The sequence below is a fragment of the Neomonachus schauinslandi genome, chromosome 15 (assembly GCF_002201575.2).
Source record: "Neomonachus schauinslandi chromosome 15, ASM220157v2, whole genome shotgun sequence".
NCBI classification, from domain to species: domain Eukaryota; kingdom Metazoa; phylum Chordata; class Mammalia; order Carnivora; family Phocidae; genus Neomonachus; species Neomonachus schauinslandi.
The window spans coordinates 7,879,036-7,905,618 of record NC_058417.1 but is presented as its reverse complement, the minus strand read 5'-3'; the positions used below and the strand labels follow the sequence as shown (position 1 = coordinate 7,905,618).

Below are 26,583 nucleotides of genomic sequence, written 5' to 3'. Positions count from 1 at the left end.
TGATGTGTATATATTTATGATAGTATATGACAAAGTAGACTAGTATCTACATATCTGTATGTGTTCATGACATACCTAACTTTTCCATTTTTTTGAAATGTCTCTGCTACACGATTTGTCTGTTTTTTCAAATTGTTGCAAATCTCCAAAAAATTTTCTAAGAGATTTACTGAAAAAAATCTGCATGTATGTGGACCCGCGCAGTTCAAACCCATGTTGTTCAAGGGTCAACTACACAGGTGAAGTAACTTGGAAACAGGATCTGCACTCGGGACTTATTTGTTGGCTCATTCGTTTAATCCAACTGATAGGTGGGGGCACGCGGCTGTAATACGACTTACTGATTCTCTGATTTCTTGGGTCTGCTGAGGGTCTGGGGCAGCTGGAGTCTTTAGGCTGTTGCCTTCCACTGGGAGCCGCCTCCTATGGGTTTAAAAGCTCCTTTGGTTTATCCCGTTGTAGAAATAGCCTAACTAACCCATTGCACTTCCTGAGATGAAAACAACGGGGAGCACTATATTAAAAAAGAAAAAGAAAAAAAAAAAAAAACAAAGCACGGACAGACCTAGGACAGAATGTGGGCAGTAAGACAGACATGGTCCTTGTCCTGGGGGCACTTATATAAAGTGAGACAGTTAAAAAGAAAGGCACTCTAGGACCACGAATGGACAGCGTGCGGGTGTCGGGGGTGGGCAGGGAAGGATTCTAGCAAGAAGTGCTGGGTGGGCGGGAGAGGGGCTGGAAGGATGGAGGGCAGTGTTTCGGGCGGGGGGCACAGAACAGGGGGGGGGGGGGTGGTGGTGTCAGAGAGCCCCGGGAAGGCCATGCTGAGACATCTACCTGAACATCGCCTCTGGGCAAATGCAGGGTCAAAAAAGATTTCTCTGCTTTTTCAACAAGGGAAGAAAATAATCAGATGTGATTTTCACAAGGACCCCTCTGCCTGCCGTTGAGGACCAGCAAAGACAGACAAGCATTTGCTCACCTCACGAGAGAAGTTCGTGTTAGGTATTTTCGAGGAAGAGAATGGCGAGCCTCCACTGCAAGCAGGAAGAGCACTAGCAACGGTGATGGTTCTGGGATGAAGAGAATGTGTCCCAAGTAGCCTCTGGGCTATTTTTTAAAGTCTGATTTACCATGAAATCTTTAGCAATCACGGTGATATTAAAGTGGCTTAAATTCAGCAGTTTTAATAAAGAGATCTATCTCTTTTTTAAGATTTATTTATTTATTTGAGAGGGAGAGAGTGCATGCATGAGCAGGGGGAGGGCAGAGGGAGAGAAGCAGACTCTGTGCTGAGTGTGGAACCTGATGCACCACTCGATTTCACAACTGCGAGATCATGACCTGAGCCGAAATCAAGAGTCAGACACTTAACCCACTGAGCCACCCATTTGGCGCCACAAATTTAGCCATTTTAATAAAGAGATCTATTTCTGATGCAGAAAAGGATTAGTCAAGTGTGTTCCTTTCTCATCTCAGTTAAACACAACTATGATTTTCTGCCTTAGTACACATAAAAGCCCGGCTACATCTCAAAGACTTGAAGGATAATTTTGTTCAAGATCGACTTCTTGTTATTTTAGGTCAACGACTCAATATACTCTTCCTCCTAATCGGAGTGCTCAGCCCTTGATCAAAAAACCCATCTGTTCTCTCCCACTTCTGGATGGGTCTTGGAAAGTATCTCAAATCTGGACACACACACACACACACACACACGTACATGCCCAGAGTTACTTCCCTTTCTATCATTCACTGTTTAAAAATTTTGCTTAAATTTTTTTCTTGAACATTTTTTCCCATTAGTCCTTTGGCTCCTTTTATCATCTAAATTCCTTAGCAGGTGGCTTCCGTTTCAAGTGCTGCTCTGAGGCCTGATTTCTTGAAGCAAAACGAGAAGACAGGCCAGGCAGGCTTCATTGGGGTTCCCTAGGTCGGGCTGGAACTCTCTGTGGTGGGGCCCGGGGTTCTGTCAGAGTGTGGCCCCCAGACCCACCCGAGCATCAGCATCACCTAGGGACTTGTAAGGGGTCCAGGTGACCTAGAGGCTTGCCAAAGTCTGAGACTCGCTGCTCTGCCATCACCAGGGTGGTGCTGTCCCATCTGGCCTACATCTGGGCAAGCCAACGGAGGCTGAGCCTACAGAAGGTCTCCATCTCCACTCCACCTCCATCACCAGGGTGGTGCTGTCCCATCTGGCCTACATCTGGCCAAGCCAACGGAGGCTGAGCCTACAGAAGGCCTCCATCTCCACTCCACCTCCATCACCAGGGTGGTGCTGTCCCATCTGGCCTACATCTGGCCAAGCCAATGGAGGCTGAGCCTACAGAAGGCCTCCATCTCCACTCCGCCTCCGGTGCTGCCTGCAGCTGGCCTGGGTGGGTCGCCCATTTCCCGCTGTCTTTTGATATATGTCTCCTGACATATTCTACGAGGAAAGAATACAGGGAAGCAGCCTAGCTGTTTGCAACTCACGGAGGAACTGTAGGTACATCCCTCTGCCCCATCCACCTTGATTTAACCTAGTCATGCTGCTAAGTGTTTTCACCACGACAAGGGTGAGATGAAGCAAGCACGGTGAAGTCTTGATGATCTTGTGGATTCTGGGTGACAAGTTTGCTGGGGTTCGCTGTACTATCTCTGCTATTGTGTCTCCCGGAACATTTTCATACCAAAAATGTTTTTAAAATGCGTTCATGTTCTTTTTGTAGTAATAGTATGACACTTTGGTTTCCATACCGGAGCAGAACTAACTAAGCATGGTGGACAGGAATCAGGTGGTCTGAGTTCAAGTTCTGATTTGCACTAGCTATGTAAAAGGGGGCAAATTATCTCACCTCTCTGATCCTTAGTGTCCTCAACTGTAAAATCGGGGGTGTCTTAGGGCTCTTTCGATGGCAAGGTTGGAGCTCACATCAAAGTGGCTTACACAAAAAGGCTCAGGAACAAGACCGCGGGGAAGGCAGGGGCTCTGGCTCATTGAGCTGTATGATCTTGAGCAAATTATTTAACCCGTTGGTCTTAGTTTCTTCATCTGTAGAACGGGAGGTACTTTAGAGTTAAAAATTAAATGCAGGAACGTAAATGAAGCACTTAGCACAGTGCTCACCAAATGAGCGCCCCGCATTCACGCGGTCTCTCATTCATTTATTACGATTTCTCTCACTGTTGGTACAGTCAGCCACTGTGCTAAGTGTGGGTATACAGCAGTGAACAAAACGGGGCGATGTTTAGCCCCAAAAGGAAGGTAGACGTTAAACAAATGCGAGTGCTATGAATTCTCAAACTGTAACATCGGCTACATGAAGAAGAACTGGCAAAATGAGACGGCATTATCTAAATAGGACAAAGGGAGAACTGAAGGTAAGCGCTGATAAACTTGCAGTAAATTGCTCCCCCAATTTAATTTTTCAAACTTACGAAGACATACGGATACATATTAGAATATGAAAATAGATGTATATAGACTCAAGAATGCATCTCAATTGTGAGTTATAAAAGTACGATGGTTGTGTAGCATCTTTTTTTAAAAAGATTTAATTTATTTTTAAGAGAGAGAGAGAGTGAGCATGAGTCGGGGGAGAGGCAGAGGGAGAAGCAGGGTCCCCGCTGAGCAGGAAGCCCGACACAGGACTCGATCCCAGGACCCTGGGATTATGACCTGAGCCAAAGGCAGATGCTTAACCGACTGAGCCACCCAGGCGCCCTGTGTAGCATTTTCTAATAATAATTAAAATGGCAAAACTATTTTTATTTTCAATAACTTTAAGAATCTAACTTCAGGGGTGCCTGGGTGGCTCAGTCGTTAAGCGTCTGCCTTCGGCTCAGGTCATGATCCCAGGGTCCTGGGATCGAGCCCCGCATCGGGCTCCCTGCTTCTCCCTCTCCCACTCCCCCTGCTTGTGTTCCCTCTCTCGCTGTGTCTCTCTCTGTCAAATAAATAATATCTTTAAGAAAAAAAAAAAGAATCTAACTTTATTGTATAAATCACAAAAAAATAAAATAAAATAAACCAGCACCAGGAAAAACTAAATGAATCACACGGAAAACATTTTTTTTTTCCCTTTCAAATGTTGGTGCTCTTGCATACTTGCAACACTGTAATGGCCTTTATTAAGGAGAGGGATGTTCGTATCTCTGCAAATGGTTGTCACCAGAGATAACTGACACGGGAAAGATTAGCAAAGCAGATGAATGGGGTGTAATGGTATTGCAAACAATTTCTAATTTTCAATAAAACGGAATAAAGGGATGAATAAGGAAAACAGCACTATTGGGGGAGGGAGGAAGGTGGCAGAAAAAAGAATCTAGCCATTGAACTAAAACGATTTTTTCATATTCATTCACACAGGCAAATAGGTTCATGGCTCATGCAGAGAGGTGAGTGATGACTTATTTCCAAACTCACATCCAAAACTGAATTACATTTCAAATTGAGATATTTTTCTACTGAGCGTCAGCACACAGGTGGCCTTCTCCTTCTCCCTTTCCTGCCCAAGGCTACTCCCGAAAAGAAACAACAGACTAGAGGAAGGAGAATCTGTCCACACATTTCTATGAATTATTTATTCTTCCTTTAAAATACTGTATTTCTTTGTTTACTAAACACCAATCCTTAGTGGCTCTATTGAAGTGGAATTCTCTGTAGAAATTGGGAACAAATGAGAAAAAAAATATGCAAGCTTTAATTTGATGACTATTGCACTTAATAAACGTAATTTAAATTACTTGACTTTGAAATAATGTACCGGAGAGATGTGTTCTTTCTGTTTAAGTCATGTGTCGGAGAGGTCTACGAAACGTTACATTAAGTCAAGAAGGCTTTATACTGTAAGCAGCTCTGTAGGTAATTGGTTTACACAAAAATTAGTCTCATACTTCTTGGTCATTCTTCCAGAATAAATGGTTTTTAAATTACAAAATAACATCTCCTTCTTTAAAAGACAAAAGAAAACCCCAAACCTTAATCAAACCAAGCCAATTTAGCTTTAATTTCCTGTATAAATCCCACATTTGAGCTCTGACCTGAGTTTTGGGGGGAAAGTCTCTACAGATAACTGTTTTGAAAATGTTTCCCCAGCATCTTATTCAGGAGTTCTCTATTTCTGAACAAGACTCAAGTTACAGCTACCACAAGGACTGATGAAAATTCAGAATTTAAGGAACAGGTGAAGAAAAGGTGGAGACAAATCATATTTTAAAAGAAAAGAGTCAGCGTCTGACTCTCGATTTTGGCTCAGGTCATGATCTCAGGGTCGTGGGATCGAGCCCCATGAGGGGCTCTGTGCTCAGCGGGGAGTCTGCTTGAGGACTCTCTCTCTCTCCTTCCACCTTCCCACCGCCGGCGTGCACTCTCTCTCTCAAATAAATAAATTCAAGAATAAGCATATATGTTTGGCATGACTGTAGTCAGGACGTGGGGCTGTGGCATTATATTAAGAAAAAAATTTTTCCCCCCAAGGAAGAAAACGAAGCAGGTCTGAGCTGAATGAGTTTTGAAAATCGACTGAATCTTACTAATCTAGGAGGGAGATAAGCAAGGTAGGCAGGGGTGGGGGGAGTGAAGATGAGCCTTACTCACTGTTGATCTCTGAGATGCAATGCCACCTTCTAATTCAAGGATAAAGCAAATGGGGACTCTTGAGTTATGCTACCTCCATTCAGCCTAAATAAAGAATAACCCATTTGTATGAATTTTCAAGAAGTGATTTCTGTAGTCTGATCCCGTCCATGGAAACCAAGTTTCTAGCGTAGGGGGTCCTGTCTCAGTGTATTTCTCAAACTCCTGAACTCCTCCACTACCCCCAGCTCCCGTAACACCTCAATAGTTTTCCTTTTTCCCAGTTGAGCCAGATGGTTTAATTTTCCTACCCTCTCCCCTCCCCTTTTTAATTTACAGGATTCTATTTCAAAAAGCGGTTCTGTTCACCTCCATAAAGTGAGGGTCACTGAATTTTAAGGAGTCTTTGGAAAGCGTTAATAAAACACAATTTATAAGAAGCGAGGGTAGGGAATAAAACTACCCATCCTGCAGCTCTGGAGAGTACCTGGAGGTGCATGCTACCCCCAGATGAAGGTGCAGGAGACTCCACCTCGGGCAGAGCTGCTCAGACCGGAGCCTGTGGCCTAGGGCAGTGTCTGCAGACGCAGGGACGTCCACAGGGACCAGGCTGGCGATGTTAAGGAGCAAAGGGGGCCTTCTTGAAGAAACAGGAGTGGTGACAAATAGTGGGAACTGGTCCTCAGGTCTGACCGGCACATACTATGTGGGAACGTGCAAAGAAGCCCAGAAACCTGGGGCTTTACGTTAGCATTTTCTGCTTTTTAAGTGCTGGCAACAGTAGAAATGCACAGCGGGCCAAACAAAAGAGGCCTTGTCAGGATCTGGCCTGTTGGCTGCCATTTTGCAATAAGCGGCCCAGTGAAAGTTCTCCGCCACCAAGTACAGATCGCTCATTTCACTGCCCTAGAGTTGACCCCTCCGGGACTTTCTTCAGTCTCTTGTGGCCATTTCTTCCCCAGCCTCTGAGATTCGGCCTCCACACCCAAACAAGTCCTCCAGGCACGTTCCCCCTCAGCCTGCTCTCCTTCCTGCCCCCCAGCCCGGCCCACAGGTGGTCCTCGTGCCCTTGGCCCTCAGACATCTCAGTCCTTCAGTCCTCCTGCCCATCCCACCACATCCGAACTGCTTTAATGCCCGCACTCTGGACTCTTCATCTTTCTGTTCCCCGTATCCAAGGCCAGCGCGCCCCAAATGTTGGCTGAGACAGACCTTTACAAACCACGCACACGAAGGAACGAGCACCGCCTTCAGACCACCCCCATGTACCACCGGTCAAGGGGAATGGCGTTCCATCATGCCAGATCTTTTCACCTCGTCTCATTGGAGAAGAGAGGTAAAGTGACAGCGTGTGAGACTCACTGACTCCAGGTGATTAACGAAAGGTGTTGGCTCCTAGGACTTACTGCTCAAGTGGCCACAAGGGATTGACTGGGTTACTAAGATGTGACAGTTAACCCTTTGTATTTAGATTTATGGGAATATCTGAATGTTTTTTGGTTATAAGATGGGACATGGGAACTGAAGACTCCCCCATCCCAGGACGGCTGGCGAGAAATGTTCACAACTCACGATGCTTCAGAGTAACTGTAAATGCTTTCTTCTTCCTTAAAACAATGAGAGAAAGGAACGTTCCCTTCCAGAAAACACCAGTGCTCCCCTTTCACCCACTGCCAAGGCGAAGCACAATGACGTGTGCAAAACCTTTCTGCTGACTCTTCCTCCTGAGCGGTTCGTCATGTGGAATGATTTTCAGAACACAACTCTCTACCTTAGCACCACGATTATTAAGTTGAGACGAAATTTGTTCTTCCTGCCACTTCAAATGATTGGCTAACACTAAAAAAAAAAAGAAATTTCCATACTTATAAAGTGTTTATGTTCTTATTACATTTGCAGTATATACACATCCAGAGACTAGTCCTAACAATCCTTAGAGACTCTGCGGGGCGTTCGCCTGGCCTGGGTACTTGTCCACCGGACCAGCGGGCCTGGCTGATGAATAATATTCTCAGCTCCCCTGCAGCCTGCAAAATGTTTACATTTGCTTAAGTGCTTACTGGTAAAACCTTCAGTAAATTTGAAAAATGTCTCTTGTAAATCCCTATAATGCTTAAGCTAAACCCCGTTCTTCAAGTTAATAATGCCAACTAAACAACCCATTCATTTCACTTCGAAAACTCCATCTCCGTCATTTATTTAAACACCAGGTACTGTCCGACCCCGACCCCAAGTGTTTTCATTCGTCCTGTCTCAGTAACCTTTCAGTCCGCTCTTATCCTTCTATCTCTCCCTCCTGCCGCCCACACCTACAGCTTCCCAGTTATGGATCACCCTCGTCTGATCCATTAAGGTGAAAAGACGAACGTGGACATGCATTATTTCCCTGTTAGCATCACCAAGCTGCAAAATGGCTAATTCCAGGAGAGGTCATCAAAATACACATGTGTTTCAAAATAACAAGGAAGGAGGCTCGGCCCAGGCCTGCTTTCAGGAAGCTCTTCTGCTATCCAGGCTGTCCGTACCCGGACTTCCTTTTCCTGACCTCCCAGAGCCCTTCTCGTTTGTCCCGATTCCCTCGTTTCACTCAGTGCGTATTGGTGGGCTGTCTCGGCCGTCTGCAAAGCGTTTTATGCATCTGGCTAATTTTTTTACCCAGATTATAAGCCTTCTGAGCATTATAAAAACAGAACTTGCCATTACTGGTAACATTATCGGTAATCAATAAATTCTTAATGAATTGAATTAGACAAAGGAATTATTTAATTCTAAAATATACAGAAGAAACACTAGACCTTGACATTCTTAAGAACAATTCATTTGAGTTAGGATAGACCAGGAAAAAGGTTATGACTTAATAAAAAATACATGTTTAGGATACATTAGAAATTTAAGTCTGAGGGACCTCAAAATAGGTAGAGGGCCGATTAAAGGTGTCTGCAACCCTCTGTCTTCTCTGTAAACAAAGAGAACCTAAAACAGAAATGGAACCTTAACAGAACCTAAAAGAGAACCTAAAACCGAAATGGAACCTAAACAGAACCTAAAAGAGAACCTAAAACAGAAAACTCCGGCTTTGACAGAACCGGGCAATGCTCCCACAGACGAGCTGTCAAACACACGGAGGATGGCGAGGGAGGATGCGTACCTCTCTGGTACGTGAGGCAAAACACAAGACTCAGGAAATATCAAATCTCTTATCTTCACGGAAAGAATTGGACATAAAGTGTATACACTGGGCATGGGGGAGGTGGGTCATATCTAGAAAGCAACAAAGCAGAATGAGTGCCTGAGATACACATCTGGCCAAGAGCAAGCTCAAGTTCAACGGAAGGAGTAGCCTTAGGTCCTCCGTGTGACTCCCCACTCCCCCCCACCCCCGCGCTTCACGGTCCCTGCATCCTCTTCCCTTGCCCCAGGGGACTGGACCCGGGATGACGCATCTGGCCCAAGCTTGGACAATCCTGTTTCCTCTCACAAGGCTTTGGGACCGGGGCAGAGGACTCCGCCGGGACACCCGGGGGGGCTAAGGCTGAGGCTGCCATTTTGATGCTGAGTCTGTTCAAGGGAAAGTGGGATCAGAAGAGCCAAGGCACCGAGAGAGGAAAATGAAGTTGGAAGTATAGAGAAAAGCAGACGTGGACAGTGAGTGAGGAAGCCAACCTGTCACTGAAGCCTTGAGGGAAGTCTGGCGATAAGGAGAGTAAGAGAAAAACTAGATGCAGCAGCTGATTTAGCAGACTTTCCTCCAAGACAGAAGGACCACGTGTCCAAATATGAAGTCAGAAGGAAGGGCCTCAATGGGGTGGCGGGGTTGGAAGAGGTATGAGAGAGACCCCAGGGAGAGTCTGAGCCCAGCACCTGCTCTCAGGTGAGCTGGTCTCTAGGTCTTTGAGCTTGGGGACTACCGGTAGAAACAGGGTCACAAGGGCCTCAGGGGTTCCCAGCAACCACCAAAAAACAGGTATCAGCTTCCACCAGCTATTATCTGCTATGGAAAAATACTTGGTCCTCCTAAGCAGAACTGAGGTGCATCTTAGGAAGAACTACTGGGGAACATCCCCTTCTAGCCCCCCCCCTTTCTCTGACCCCTCACCTTGGTCATCCTCAAACTACCAGATCCATTTAATCCAATTAGGACACACGTTGCAGGAAGTCAGGGAGCTCCAGTGAGTGGAAGGAGTTCTAGGGCGCTGGATACCTGTGACATGGAAGGGGGTGGAAGGACGGGAGACAGGAGGCTCAGAGGCGTCACGCTTCTTGGTTTTGCCCATGGCAAGTTCCTTTAACAACACGTGTCCCCAGATACTGGAGCTGTGGATTGCTCAGCCCCAGGGGAACAGAGGCAGTTGGCTCCAAGTTCACAAGGGATAAACTCTGTGGTGAGGCGCCACTCAGAGCCCCAGGAGCCACTCTCTCCAGATGTCCTCGGATGCAGAGATGCCAGAGTTCTCTAGCCAAAGGCACCAGGACTCCCGAGTTTAGCCACGAGCATCTGGGATGCTTCCTAAGTGATGTGACGTACAATGTGCTCAAATTCATCAAGTGGCCCCCAAGCCATTAAAGACTCTGATAAATAATTCTGCCGCAAAGCCCCAGGGCTGAAGTAAAAAGCACAGAAAGGCACGGGGTCAAATGTTTCCACAGGAATTACATGTGGTAAACAGAAGCTGCAAAAGGATGTTTCTATTAACCACCTGCAATTACTGTTAAGGCCCCACTGTTCTCTAGAACAGACAATCGGAGTAAATAATCCCTTCTTGTGGGCCTGCAAGAGTTAGGATGGACTTAAACATGTCATCTTAGTATTAAAAAAAAAAAAAAAAGCCATCTTTCTATCCACTAGGACCACAGTTGATAAGGAAGACAGTCTTTCTTTTATTAATGGTGAGTGATAACCTTCGATATACAGACTCGGCATTTTATGCAGGCAATAAAAGAGATCATTAAAAGTACTGTCCTCTGTATCCTCTTTGGGAAAATGAGACAAATGATAGTATAATTTCACAGATTTTATCTTCATTAGATGGTATTGTAGTTGTAAAGACTTTCACCTTTGATTCTCAACACAACTGCAGAAAGTTTCTGTTGCCTAAAACGTAACGGGTGTGCACATACTGTAACTGGCTCTTTCGAAAACCGTCAATTGTCACTATTCCTCGTCTATTAAATGCACGCAACGTCACTTTCTCCATCACCGGGAACAACGCAGACGAAGCCGCGGTGGCCGCTCAGGGAACAGAGGGCAGGCAGTACTGAGGCTGGACATCAGACCCGTCACAGGACCGCATGCATTTTCAGGGTCTGGAAACACAGTGGGGCTGCCGTCTGTCTCCTTTATTTAGGTCAGCCCTACAGTGAAAATACATGATACTCAAAATTATCCTTCAGAATCCCCTGCAGCGATCCAGAAAGTGCATGCAAGGTTACGTATGTCCAATTCTGGGAAATAATGTCCACTCAAGTTCGAGAATCACTGAGTTCAACAAAAGGTGGGTTTATATTTAGATGGCTGGGCGCTCAGACCATTCAGCTTCTATGGCTCCCCGGGGAGGAGAGATGGGGATTCCTAGAGAGGTCTGTTTCCCTGCAGGGTCTATTCCTTTCTGTCTAAATGTCGGGCACTGGCTCGCAGACTGAACAGCCATGTAGTTTTGCTGTGGTGGCTGGGAGCGCCTGACGGGACAGTGGGGCTACTACTTCTCTGGGGGTTTGGTTCTCATGTCTGCTTTGCTACTCTACTTCCTGATGGATTACATGGTGCCTGCCCGGAGGCTGCAGAATTTAAGAAAGGTGGAGATGGCGTGCAGACAGGGGAGACCTTGTGGAGGAGAGAAAACTCGAGAAGGCAGGTGGAGGAACGGGAGGAACAGAGGCAGGGAGGCAGGGACGGGCGGGGTTTATCTGTGGGAGACCCGTGATCCACAGGAAAGACGGAAAGGCTTTGCAAAGCAGACACAATTCAAGTGAATTTGCAGGCAAGGGCGGCCAGCCCGCCTTCTGAATGGAGCAACAACAAACTTCTCTTCCGCTGTGACCGCCCGGGTCCACGCCATCGTCCACTCCCCTGCGCCAGCAGCAGGGCTCTGCTCACTCTTGTGATGCTATGGTACATTCTACAGAGTTCTTTTAAACATATAAATGCAATCACAGCGATTTCATAGTTAGGATTCACTTCCGGCGTCCCACTGCCCCCAGGATTCAAGCCAGACTTCTCACCGTGCTGTACTTCCAACCTCATCCCATAGCACTCTGCTCATTCTGGCCACTGTGGCCTCCATTCTCCTCACCGTGTCAGGCCCACCCTGACCGCCTGGGCTTTGCACCTGCCGCACTCTCTGCATCCTTACCCTTCGAGTCTCAACGCATATGCCACTTCCTCAAGAGCAGCGTCCCTCTACTTCTCCTTCTCAAAGGGTCTCCACCAATTGCTCTGTATTACCCGTTTATTTTCTTTGCACAGCTGATGGCCACCTAGAATGACCTTTTAAAACTTATTTGTTCACTGGTTTACTTTCTACCTCCCCCACTGGACCGTAATGAGGGCAGGAACCAGGTCATGTCAGCCATATTCCAGCATTTAGCCGGAGCCTAACACCCAGAGATGCTCAGCACATGGTTGTTGAAAAAGTAGTAACCACCGGAGTGATGACCGAATGGTCATTCACCGTCTGCTTTAGAAGAAGGGTCGTGTTCTCATCTAACCCTGTGAGGTAAGGGCGTTATCCCCATTTTACAGAAGAGAATACAGCAGTTTACTACCATGCTCCCACCTGGTGGAGCAGGTAGAGAAGCTGGATTTTGAGTCCAGGCAGGGTGACCCCAACGTCTTATGTTCTGCAATCTACATCAATATGATCCCCAGGGAAAACCAAGTGCCCTGAAAATCCAGTCATTTTGCACATAGTAAAATTCCCATGTTTCAGGCATATGGTTAGTTCTGAGTTCTGAAAAAGATGTACAATTGTGTAACCATTGCCACGATCAAGATACAGAATATTTCTGTCTCCTCACAAAGTTCCTTCATGCTCCTCTGTACTTAATCCCCTTCTTTCTCCCCCAATTCCCGGTCACCACTGATCTGATTTCTGTCCCCCAAGTTTTGGCTTTCCAAAATGTCATACACATGGAATCGTACAGTATGTAACCTCTGGTATCTTTTACTTACAATGCTTTTGAACTGTATCCACGTCATTGTACCTATACACACTCACCAGCTGAGGGACAGTTAGGATGCTTTCAGTAACCACAAATTAAACTCTTACAAATATTCATGTACAGGTCTTTGTACGGACATTTATTTCCGGGGACACGCAGGGGTGGGGTTATATGAAAATCTCGTTTTGCTTTATAGGAATCTGCCAGACTGTTTTACAAAAAGTAACTCTATCACTTTGTATTCACGCCAGCAACCCAGGAGGAGGCCGGTCATTCCACATCCTTGCCACCACTTGGTATTATTGTTTTAAAAATGATAACTGTTTTCATAGGTGTGCAGTGCTGTCTCACTATGGTTTTCATTTGCATTTCCCCTAATGACTAGTGATACTGAAAACTTTATGTGTTTATTTGGTATCTGTATGTCTTCTTTATTTTTTTAAGTTTTATTTATTTTACATTTCTTTAAAGATTTTACTTGAGAAAAAAAGAGAAAGCGAGCATGAGCAGAGGGAGAGGGAGAAACAGATGCCCCTCTGAGCAGGGAGCCCGATGCGGGACCCGATCCCAGGACCCCGGGATCCTGACCTGAGCTGAAGGCAGATGAGCCACCCAGACGCCCCCCTGTATGTCTTCTTTAGTGGAGTGTTTGTTTCAATGTTTCGTCCATGTTTTAATTGGGTTGTTTTCTTGTTAGTGGGTTTTAGGGACTGGGTATGTATTCCGGACACAAGATCCTCATGAGCTCCACGCTTTGCAAATATTTTCTCCCACTCTGCGGCTGGTCCAGTCATTTTCAGAAGTGTTTCTGGGAGAGCAAAAATTTTTATTTTGGTGAAGTCTAATTTACTTACTACTTTTTGTGCTTTTTGTGTTTCATGTAAGAATTCTTTGCCTAACTTCGGGCAGCCAGATTCTGTGTCTTGACCTTGCGTCTCATGCCCCCCGCTATATTTACTTGCTAGTTCTTGTAGCTTTTTTGTAGATTCATTTGAATTTTCCGTGTAAACCGTCACACTGTCTGTGAATGAAGAGTTCATTTCTTCCTTTCCAAGACACAGGCCTGTTGTTTCTTTTTCTTGTCTTGCACTGCTGAAGAGCCCCAGCACAACGCAGACCACGGTCCAATCCCTACAAAACAGCCTTCACAATTTGGTGTGGCAGGCACGTTTTCTCAGCCTCCTTCCTGGCTTTGCTTCCTCACCATGCTCCTTCAAATCCTTCCCTCTGAGTCTGGCCAAGTCATTTATTTTTATCCTTAAACACATATTTTGCCCTCCCTTCCTTGCATCTTTGCTCCTCATGCTCATCTTGCCTGGTATGACCTTTGCTCTATTCTCCACCTATCCTATCTAACGTCGGTTCGTCTGTCAAGGTCTACAGCCCACCCCCCACCCTCATGCTCACACTTTCTCTTCACTGATTGCTCACGCCTGTCCCAATGGCCTCCTCATCCCCTTGATGCCGTGTGCCAAGTATCCCCAGCTCAGAGTCTTCACTTCTGTGTTTCCCTCGCTTGGGAGGTCATTTCTACGTCTCTAACGTCTGTCCATCCGTCCGTCCATCGGTGCACCCATCCCTCATTAAGCAGCAGCAATCTGCCAGGTGTGATGGCCTGAATGCAGGCTCCGTGATGTGAGGGAGTCTTGTCCGCTTTGTTCCCTCTGGTATCGTGGCATTAAAAATAGGGGGAGAGGGCAGACTCCAGAGTGCTTCTGGGGGCTGGAAAGACACAGTCTAGCCCATAGGCGGATGAAGGGGGCGGGACAGAAAGTCTAGAGTGACTTACAGGCACCTGACTTTGGAATGTGAATGAACAAAAAGCCAGCGTGGGAGAGGAAGTGATGTACTGGGATATGTACTTGCGGAAGCTGAGAAGCCTCCGGAGGCACCCCAAAAGAGACTTTCAAAGGGTCTCCGTCCAGAAGAGCGGTCTGGGCCGGAGGTTTAGACAGTGTAGAGTGCAGTGTCTGCAGAGAAAGAATGAGATCAGAAGGAGGCTAGCGACCACCAATGAAGGTGCGGCCAGGGGAGGCAGGAATGGAAAGAACTCAAAAAAGAACAGGCTGGGGCAGCTTTTGCTCATCCTCTGGTTCTCAGCATCAAGACCTCACCCCTCCGCTAAGTCCACCCTGGACCTCCGCGGTCTGGGTCAGGTTCTCCTCTTTGTGCTGCCACATCACCCAGCAGGTCCCTTCTGCCGCGCTGACCATTACATCTCCGGTGTCCAGTGCGGGGCCTGACTGGCAGGTGCATTCGGAGATACATTTATAGAGTAAACTGTACTTCTCACAGTGACAATTCGTGTCCTTACACAACTGGCCCGTCACCTCCTCCATGCCACCCTAAGAGAATGGAGAGCCCGTCATCCACCTCTTAGTAACCCTGGCAACCGGCACACCCCTCTACTGGGACAACCTTCTCTTACAAGCCGCCACTGGGTGGTCACACAATATGTACACCTGCCACGTTCTGAGGTCTCTCCCTCCCCACGTGTTTTGCTTCTTTCTCCCCAACCCTAGAAACTAACCTAAATTTCTTTTTTATGTTATTGCCTGATAAGTATTGGAATAGTTACATTTTAAAGCAAATTTTGGAAACAGGTGAAATTTCTACAAATAACTCCTTTTTTTTTTTTCCCTTGAGTTTTAAACCTTCTTCCCAACAATGCACATGTATTTGCATGATTTTACGGATCTTGCTGTTACCTGCACGGCGATGGCGTGAGATGAACAAGGCCGGAACCGCGATCCCTCCAGGAGGGAGAGGTGGTGGGGAATGGTTAATTCAGTGACTTGCCCAAGCTTCAAGTCTGTTAGGTAACATTTTTCACTAGACCCTGACTACCATATGAAGAACATCTGAAGACTGAAATGCCTTCCTATTATACAGATTTTTAAAAAAATTGCTGGTTAACTTTCTCCAGTCACCAAGCTAAAACTGGATCACACTGGATCTGACTTTCAATAAGAAGATAAACTTCTCTTGACATTTACCTTCATTACGTGACTTGTGGATTTGACTTCTTAGGTGAGTTGACTTGCCCTTCAATGTGAGTTCCTGACATGGGACATGAATTCTACGCTCTGTTCTCTGCCAGAGAATCAAAAGGGAGCTTGAAGCCCAACTCCCTCCTGACAAGTCATTCAGAATCGTGACATTTTTGCCAGAAATGTCCATACCAGTTAGCTGACCTTATTTATCTTCTCTAATTTATAAACAAATGTAAAGACACCGAGTGTCATCTTTAAAAAGCTATTTAGAGGGGTATGTGTCACGGTGTGTATCTACAAACGGATTTAGACACAACATACTTTCCATTTATGTGCTTCCCCCCCCCAGTCAGAAAAAAAAAGCAATTGGAATTTATAGGAAATAGACTTAAAAATAAGGGACTTCTGTGAACATCAGAGCCATCCCCACCATCTCTTTATATCAGGTGGCACAGAGTCATCATCCAGCCTGGACATTATTGAGAGTGGGACGCCATCAGTAATTGTGGTGTAAAGCAGGACTGTCCTGGGCAAACCGGACAAATGGCCACTCCACCGCTAGCCCACTTCATAATCGTGTCGTGTGGCGGAGGTCATTCCCCACACTGCCTGACACACAGGAGACTGGCACCTTCTCTCCTCTCTCTTTCATGGTCTCAGTTTAACCCCGGGATCAGGGCCCTGAGTGGCGGGATCGGTTGAGCGTCTGACCCTGGTTTTGGCTCAGGTTGTGATCTCAGGGTCATGGGATCGAGCCCCGTGTCAGGCTCCATGCTCAGCGCAGAGTCTGCTGTTGCTTCTCTGTTTCCCTCTCCCTCTGCCCCTCCTCTCTTTCTCTCTCTCTCAAATAAATAAATAAACCTTTAATCCCTGGATCAAGCTGAACCACTAGAGATGCTCCTTAGGCCAGTATGTCTATCACGAGCTTCTTCCTCCCCACTTGCTTCAAGGAGATTCACTCTAAGCGGTTCTCACAGCAGGAGCCATTCTTTGGTATTTTCCCCTGGCTTGTGCTGAGAGATGCCTTAGAAAATGATTTGCTTCCTCCATGGAAGTCACAGAGGACATTCTTCTAAGATCATCACCAAGTGTCCCATCTTATCTTTTAAGAATGGAGAGGCAGAAGTTCTGTCTCCCTAGAGTGGGGTTATCTTCTGATGGCCAAAGAGACTTTCGGAGACAGTTATGTGTAGTTGCTAAGAACTCAGGGCAGGGAGTCCAATGGAGTAGGCCAAATTTTGGTTCTGCCACTTCTCTGTAATACACGCAATGCTTACCCTTACGATAGAGCTGTGATGTCACCGAGAATGCAGAATGAAATCCACAGTTCAACCTTATTAACGAGGTGAACTGGAGAATCTTTCCTGATTCTTACCATTTATCGCATATTCTATTTTCTATAACCCTGATTTTCTATACACGTCTCTCTGCTTTGCTAAAATACAGTCTTACAATACCTCTAATCCTCTCTGGAATAAAGACTAAATTAAACAAGCAAAAAAGCACTTTCTTCTGGGTCAGCTCCACAAAGCTTTCAGTGCCCACCCACCCTAACATGTTTTTCTGGAAGAAACGACGAAAAGTTCAGAGAATGGCAGCCACACGTGTGCACAACTGTACTGATTTCCCGGGTTCTCAAAAAAACCCAAAAAACCAGAACAACTAGTCCAGGCATGTTTCTTTCCTTAAGTGTATTTCTTTAACTCCTTAGAATATAATTTTATTTACTTCAGTAAAAATTTTCAAAATAAATTGTTAATCACCTAAAAAAATTAATGCTCTCTCTCTCTCTATATATATATTTTCCCCCCATAAATGCTCTATTTCGTTGGAATGGAGAGGGGCCAACCTAGGTACAAAGACGGAAACAGCTATCATCAGCAAAGACGTCCAAGGATTTCCTTCCCAGACCCGTCAATAATGTCGGGAACTTACACTTCACACACCAAACTGCAAAGTCTATGAAGTGGGATAGATTCAATAAGGCAGATCAGCCCAAGTCAAATGGGGCAGTAAATGCCAAATCGAGAATTTCAAAATAAACTGGCTGGGCTTTGCACTTAAATGCCCAATAGCCATTGTGAATGTCAGAACCACCAAAGCTGAGAAATTAATGCTAATGGGTGGTCTATAAGACTTTCTACTATACCCCCCCATGGCCACCCAGTTATAAAATATCTGTGTAGTAATCATTTACTAGGTTATAATAAACCCTAAGTGGTGAAATATAAAGTCTTCAGTTTTTTTTGTTTTTTTTTTTTAAAGATTTTATTTATTTATTTGACAGAGAGAGACACAGTGAGAGAGGGAACACAAGCAGGGGGAGTGGGAGAGGGAGAGCAGGCTTTCCGCCGAGGAGGGAGCCCGATGCGGGGCTCGATCCCAGGACCCTGGGATCATGACCTGAGCCGAAGGCAGACGCTTAACGACTGAGCCACCCAGGAGCCCCTTGAAGTCTTCAGTTTTAAAACTATGATTCTTAGGGCAAGATTTCTTCTGCCCCAGACTCAAGGAACATCTCCTTGTATCTGTTTAATAAAATACATCCCAGCTCTTCACATAAGTTGGAGTCCTTTTTTCAGCCCTAACATTTGCCCTTTTAGAGGCTATTTTAGGTAGCAATTAAGGTTTATTAGCATAGATGAGATTCTGCCCAGGTATTTCTTGCAAACAAAAGATGAAGGTACCGGTTTAACAAGACTAACGATTGTGCGGCAGCCTCTTTCCTGTAAAGGATGGGCGTTGCCGATGCCAACCACAAGGTCGTGTGCGCCTCTCCCTGGAGGCACTGGTCGACTTGGCGTTCCTGGGTGCAGAAGGTGACCACACTGGGCAGAGGAAGATGAGATACGAGGCCTATGGCAGGCCTTTATCTGATCATTAGATGCCTGAGGGCTACTTGCTGGGCTCGTCCACATTTCCCTCGGTTCTCGGAGCGGGGGTGGGGAGTGGGATTTCCCTGCAGGAAGGTATAAGGACTTCCCAGTGATCTGACCAGAGGCATGGGCAGCTTCTAGCTTTTGAGTTGGGTGACGGAGATTGTATTTGCTCTTCTAGAACAACTCCACCCAGATAAAAGTCCTTCTGACACTTTAAATAAAAACAGAGCAGATGGCTCTATTTGTATCTCAAAAAAGGAAATCGACTATCAGTGGATATGAGATATCTGTTCTTACATGTTTTCATTACTCTTTGCAATATAATGGTATTTTAAAGAACTGAACGGCTCCAAACAGCTAATATTAAAAATCATTTTTATATAGACTTCTGACTGTACCTGTATTTGTTTCCTTTATGGTTTTACTGAATAGGTGTGATTACTTGATCCAAAGTTACCCCAATACATTTTAAGCTCCATCAGGGCACTGCCTGGAAATAGGAGAGGATTCACTGATTTAGAATCGTCAGTAAAACCATTTGGTTCTTCTTATTCTTCTTGGCTTATGATATCCACTGGATTTGAAAAAAAAATTTTTTTTAAATGCCAGTTTCAAGGTCTCCAGGAAGTAAAATGTTTAATTATTAACCATTAGTGATATTAAAATATTTATATGCCTTTTAGTTCTTAATTGAATTTGGTAGAAAGGAGAGTAATGGGGGTAGTGCTTTATTCGGCAGATAACAGCATTATCAGTTTGTCTGAAAAACTAAGGCTTCAGACAGATCTTTCTTTGGAGACCCTGTATGGATTTGTCTGAAATCATTTGTGTTAATGGAATGTTTTCATCCTCAGTCACTGCAAGTGAAACAAGTCCGTGTTTCAAAATGGAATTTCATAAAGAAATCCATTGCATGAGTTACTCCCACAACAGAACAGCAAATCTTAGATCCATTTTAAGTGCTCTGTAGTACATTTTGGGGAGAGTTGAAAAGTACTGCGCATACAAATCAACGTGTCCCTTTGGGAGGGTGTTACTTTCCCCTCACAACTCAAGGCAAAAGACTGGGACATGATTCAGGATAAACAAGCAAAGGAATGTTCTAGAAGGTGAAAGAGACTTCTATTCATGATTTTACCTGATTTGTCCACGAACGAGAGGTCTGTTCTTTGTCCTATTCATATTTGAATCAAACGGCACCTCAAAAAACTGCAAAAAGATCGAAAAAAAGAAGACGTTAATATAACATGAAACAATCTTCTTTTCTGCTTCAGTTCTATACTTTTGTCCACAGTAAATGTCATTTTAATTTTGATTGTACGAACTCATACTCTTGTCACTCAATGGAGGAAAATTCTCTGGGAGAGACATATTTAAAAATTATATGCAAAAGGGGAGCCTGAGTGGCCCAGTCAGTTAAGCATCTGCCTTCGGCTCAGGTCGTGATCCCAGGGTCCTGGGATTGGGCTCCCTGCTCAGTGGGGAGTCTGCATCTCCCTCTGCCCCTCACCCCACTCGTGCTCTCTCTGTCTCTCAAATAAATAAATAAAATCTTTAAAATAATTATAAGCATTAATTGTCTAGAATATGCGTGGTTCCACTTCGATCCACTCTGAAAACCACAGTTAGACATACAGTTGCTTCCTTCAGAGGAAGTTAATTGTTGCGGGTATAAAGCTTTCATGCTCTAGACGATTTCAGAACCTTGCACACACCCCCAAGCCTGTGAATCAACCAGTGGAAATGGGCCACTAAAGTCAAGAACCAGGGCTGAGGGATTAGGAACCCTGATGAAACTACATAGCCAAGAAGGCGACACTGTGACTAGCGTAACTACCTCTCTCTGCCTGGGGCAGCTCCCCCTTTACCCCTGTGATCCCAGCATCATCAACAGCAACCTTCTCGCTCTCAAAAGCATCCCAATCTGGACGACACACTGGTATGGAAACCCTAACAATGAGGTACTGGATCTGCTCTCCAGAAATTCATACTCTAGGGGCGCCTGGGTGCCTCAGTCGTTAAGCGTCTGCCTTCGGCTCAGGTAGGGGTCCCAGGGTCCTGGGATCGAGCCCCGCATCGGGCTCCCTGTTCAGCAGGAAGCCTGCTTCTCCCTCTCCCACTCCCCCTGCTTGTGTTCCCTCTCTGGCTGTCTCTCTCTCTCTCCGTCAAAATAAATAAATAAAATCTTTAAAAAAAAAAAAAAAGAAATTCATACTCTAACGTAGGGGTCGGCAAGCTCATGGGCCACGTCCCACCTGCACCTGCTCCTGGTACGGCTCACAAGACGGTAAGTTTTTTTTTTTTTTTTACATTTTTTTTAATGACTGGAAAAATAAATCCAAAGCAGAAGAATATTCTGTGACATGTGAACATTATCCGAAGTCAGATTTCAGTGTCCATTAGCAGAGTTGTGTTGGAACTCACCCACACCCACTGTCTACGTCATGCTATGGTTGGCTCTCACACCCCAGGCTGGGTCGGGCAGTTGCAACAGAGACAGCATGGCCCACAAAATCTAAAATATTTACTCTCTGGCCCTTAACTGAAAAGGGTTTGCCAACCTTTAATCTAACGGAAAGACCAGGATACAGATGATTATAATAATGTGCCCAGCACAGTGAAAGGGAGATGCGCTAAAACGGGTTCTGAAGTAGCCGGGAGGCAGGCAGGGCAAACATCTTTCAAGCACTCCTAAACAGACTCCAAGACTCTGCAGGAGTCAGATGCTTTAAGGGGACTGGAGGGAAGAAAAGCGCAGTCTAGACGCAAGGGGAAACATACAGAAAGAAAGGCACGGGAGGCAGAAACCTCATGATACGCTCGAGTAGCTAGAAAGAGTTAAGGACAGCACAGAGGTTAAAGGTCCACCCAGGCTTTGCAGTGAGAGACGAGGGTTACATTTCAGCTTTACCAATGACTAGTGGCTATGTGACACTGTCTGAAAGCCCGTTTCCTCATCTGTAAAATGAGGGTTAATAACATGCAACTTGCCAGGTTAATGTGAGGATCAATAAGATATTGATATACAGCATTATGCTTGGCATGGACCAAGTGCTTAATAATGACACATTTAACTACCATTAGCATCAGGGTCACTGGATGGCTGGAAAGGCAGCTCCAGAGGTAGGTGAAGAGCCAGATCGTGGAGAGCTTCACATGCCACGCTAACATGCAGGAGATGCATTTTGGGCAGATCACTGTGACTGCCACTTGGAGGATGGTTTTGGCTGTTAATGGCCCGGGTGACAGATGGTGAGGGCCTAACAAGGCTGTGGCAATGGAGATGGAGAGAAATCAACATCCTGCTTTACCCTCTAGCCCAACAGCCTTTTATTTTTATATTCTAATTTTTTTAAAAAAGATTTTATTTATTTATTTGAGAGAGAGAGAATGAGAGACAGAGAGCACGAGAGGGAAGAAGGTCAGAGGGAGAAGCAGACCCCCCGCCGAGCAGGGAGCCCGATGCGGGACTCGATCCCGGGACTCCAGGATCATGACCTGAGCCGAAGGCAGTCGCTTAACCAACTGAGCCACCCAGGCGCCCCAGTATATTCTAATTTTTTAAAAAAGATCTTATCTATTTATTTGAGAGAGAGAGAGCACAAGTGGGAGGCAGAGGCAAAGGGAGATGGAGAGGGAGAAGCAGGCTCCCCACTGAGCAGAGAGCCCCACGTGGGGCTCGATCCCAGGACCCCAATATCACGACCAGAGCGGAAGGCAGAGGCTTAACCAAGGGGGCCTGCCACTTTACATTCCTACTAGTAGTGTCTAAGAGCTCCACATCCAGACCCTTCTAGAACTCGGTTTTGGGTCATCTCCGGTGCCAAGAACTACAATCGTCTGAGGTGCTTGCCAAGGACAAAGGGAATATGGGATGGCTGGTAGAAAAAGGTAGTTATAAATACCAGCTGTGGCCCTGTGACCAGGGGCAGACGCAAGGAATCTGAATACGTTTATTTTCATATAATCATATTTGTGTATATAAACCTGTTTATTCCTCTCTCCCATTCTCCTACCACTGAATGTATGCCAACAGCATTTCACCTGGCGTCTCCGAATTCAGGCTGTACAACATCCAGGGGGGCTGTGACCCAGCTTGAAGAGAGAGGAACATCACCCAAAGACACAGAAAGGACTGGTCAGTTTTGGATTAGTGAACGTTGGGTTGAGGGATCATTTCATCCTGTTTGGCGTAAACACAATTTTGCTATCGCCTTCTTTGGAAGCTAAGTTTGATCGAAACGTGTGTCCAAGTGCTAAGCTGACAAGGGGTGAACCATGACGGCTGTTGGGTTTGTGCTGCATCAGTTCAGTTAACCGGGAACCAGCCTGCCCCACCGCCCCGTTCCTGCACATGGACGTTCCGGAGAGCCACAGAGCTGGCATGGGATTTGGAAGGTGGAACCGAAGTCTCACACTCCACAGCTGAGGGTCTGCTGGCTGCCCTGGTGGCCTGGAGGGGCACCGCGGCTGCAGCTTCTCCAGCTCCTACCAGCTCCCTGGGCAGCAGACAGTCCCTGAGCTCATCCACCTCTCATTCACACCGGGCCAAGGCTGTGTGTTGTTCCACGGAGAACTGCACGCACTCTTCGGGAAGGTACCTGCGTCATCCAAGTTGCAGGCTTGGAAGCAGCAAGACACAGACACGTGTTCTGGTTTGTTCTGATCAGTTTCAGCTCAGCCTTGCAGATCTCAGTGGCTCCCCCCCACCCCCCAACCCCCGCCCCTACTTTCCTCTTGACAGTCCTGCTTACCTCGGCCCAGCACCAGGTACAGGCCAAGCAGCTTACCAGACAGCCTCACTCCCAGTACTGCATCAGCTTAATACCCCATAATACATCCCTTACATCACTCACGGTGGTTCTGACCTGATCAAACCCCAGTACAGGCTTCTTCTCTGTTCCTCTCAACAGTGCCACTATTTTAAAAGTATTTAACTTTTCGGGCGCCTGGGTGGCTCAGTCGTTAAGCGTCTGCCTTCGGCTCAGGTCATGATCCCAGGGTCCTGGGATCGAGTCCCACATCGGGCTCCCTGCTCAGCGGGAGGCCTGCTTCTCCCTCTCCCACTCCCCCTGCTTGTGTTCCTGCTCTCGCAATCTCTCTCTCTCTGTGTCAAATAAATAAATAAAATCTTTAAAAAAAATAAAATAAAAAAATAAAAGTATTTAACTTTTCAATATGCTCATCTTATCTGGAGTTCTGAGTGACAGGCTTCCTGAGACACGTGCATCTATAATTCTTAATGTTTAAAGAGAGCTATGCAAATAGGCACAAGTTATTTATTCAATGAAGCATCAGGGCAAATGAATACGTTCATCTGTAGATTGTATTACATTCACTTTACAATGATTTATAAGTGTTAAAGAATTCTTTGCCCCCGAAAGTCTCTACTCTTTATTGAACTAGTTCAAGTTACATGTAATTAAAATGTTCTGTTTAAATTCCCTCCCTACCGCGACATTCAAACACATTCTATAGGTATTTGAAATAATCTTTCCTTCATAACCTATTAATTTAATTTCACAGGGGTAATGAGGATTCCAATTACAAACCGTGTTATTCAAATGCTGGTAAGGTGTTATCTAACCTAACACAGAAACTCTTATAAAAATAAATATTTTGGCAGTTCTCAAGTCTTAGTTCAGGAACTGAATGAGTGATTTCATCTGAATGAAGAAAGGATACTAGCTTGTCAACGTTCCTGGCACGCCAGCCATCCAAAGATGGGAACTGGGGTCTAGAATGAACGAGAATGTGCAATCTAACTGCAGGTACCAGAACTTGGCAGGAGCGTCTGACTTCCATGAAGGCTTACATTTAGCAGGACGAGCAACTTCTGGATAGAAAGACCATGCTAACCATGTGAACCAAGACCGATGGGTCATTTCAGTGAGCGCTCAACAATCCTTCCTAGCCCCAAGGGACCAGAGCTCAGTATGCCACTTGATTCCGTTTTTCATGCATTTTCTACAATGCTTTTCAGTTAGGTTTACTGTTTCCATTTAGATATTTAAAGCACATTTCCAAAACATAAAGTGTAGGATAGTTAGATGAGATATTTAAAGACTTTAGAACCTCCAGCTGGCTTAATCTACTCACATTTCGTTCCTGTGCTTTATAATAAGTTTTTCATAATGTTCTTATCATTTCGCTTGGCTCCAACTACTTCTGAACAGTGAAGTGAGACTCTTGCAACTTGTGTTAAAACAAAATACAAATGCAGTATTGCTAGCCGTTAGAATATACTGTTCTGTCCCCTTTTCCATAGACCCTGACTACGTCGAATACCGGTAGAAGTAAAATATACCATAGTGAACACAATCTGGACAGCAGCTCAGGCCACACTGGTTCTCTCAGGGGCCAGGCTTGTACCCAACCTGCCTTTGGAAGGCTCTGCTCATTGGATCTCAAATGGCCGTATAACCCAGCATCCATACCTGGACACAGTGATTGGCTTACTGAGCGGGTATCTGATTCGAAATGGGCCACTGAGAATCTTTCCTCGGATTTCACAAACCAAAGCCCAGGAAAATACGTCCTCCCTTCTCTTAGGTTGTGGAGAAGAGACCCAACAGGGATTCCTGGGGTCAAGTTACCCCTGGCCCTTCACAGTTTCCCATCAACCCTGCATGGGACTGCACCTCTGGCCTCCAATGGCCTAATACATGACGACTGGAAAATATTTCAAATGTAGAGCAATGCATTACACAGAAGGGAATAATACTTTGCTTTTTCCTTCAGAAAACAACTTACTTTCCATTTATGCTCATTTTCAAAAACCAGTTTTTCAGTCCCCTTCCTAGTAAAAATCCAGCAGTCTTTTGGAATTCTTTTCATTTTAAACTTTTTCCTTTGTACTCAGCTGCCCTACCTCACCATCTTCCTTCCAATCAGTCATATACTCCCTCCTGCTTCTTCCCCTCCAGAGATCCTATATTCTGTTTTACCCCGAGGGCCCCTGGGGCAGCTAATGGTGGAAAGATAACTCAGAGTGGCACAAAGAGAAACAGAGCTTTCTCTCTGACAACGTGCTTTTAGGAATAACTAGATTTCGGGGCGCCTGGGTGGCTCAGATGGTTAGGCGTCCGCCTTTGGCTCAAGTCATGATCCCAGGATCCTGGGATGGAGCCCCGCATTGGGCTCCCTGCTCAGTGGGGAGTCTGCTTATCCCTCTCCCTCTGCCATTCCCTTTGCTTGTGCTCTCTGGCTCGCTCTCTCTCTGTCAAATAAATAAAATAAAGTCTTAAAAAAACGAAAAGGAATGACTAGATTCTGTGTCAAATGTGCCACCGTGATTCTGACTCTTTCCATCTCTTAAATGTGCTTGGCATATTCCTGCTTGCAGGCCCTCTCCATGGGGCAGCCAACACAGCACTGGCAGCCTTAGACTCCCATGTTCCTGGCAACCCAGGCAGAAAGCTGATTTCCTGACAGCTCTAAAAGAAAAGTCCAGAACGATCCTCATGGCTTGGGGTGGAGGGGACTATCCTATGAGCAGGGGAGGGGTGTTGGTGGAGAGAAACCACAATGCAGTATCTCCTTAAGCCGCAAATGTTATCTTCTCTATAGGAAAGGCAAATTCTATTACCAGAAGAAAGTAGGAAGATGTTAGGCAGACGGAAGCAGTGAAATTACTTATGACTCACGGTAAAACTAACAACCCCAAATCATTTCGTTTCACACGTCATCCTTAGAAAGTAACTTGCCTACGACAGAAAAGGTATTCCTAGCTTAAGCATCTGAAAGGCCTTAATCAATATGAATGCAATAATTTATATTAATCTGTGTCTTGTAATCAGTTTAGGAATCAATTTAATAGTTCTACTTAATACTATGGTAAACGGATCATTGTTTTTTCCTCATACTCACATGCTGAAGATACGGGACACGCTCACACCAATGGATAAATATTTATTAGATGCCTATTATGAGTTATTATACCATGCTTTCATATTAGTAATTATTACGACTCCAAAGAGATGATGCTCAG

The 26,583-nt window shown here is 45.6% G+C and overlaps 1 protein-coding gene across 1 annotated transcript in view; it reads right to left on the bottom strand.

Moving 5' to 3' along the window:
* Positions 1-26,583, bottom strand: part of LOC110584592 (protoheme IX farnesyltransferase, mitochondrial) — a 134,516-nt gene that overhangs the window by 17,936 nt on the left and 89,997 nt on the right. The window contains exon 5 of the mRNA XM_021694697.1: positions 19,732-19,802. Coding sequence (XP_021550372.1) covers positions 19,732-19,802 — 71 coding nt within the window. The remainder of the gene's footprint in view (positions 1-19,731; positions 19,803-26,583) is intronic.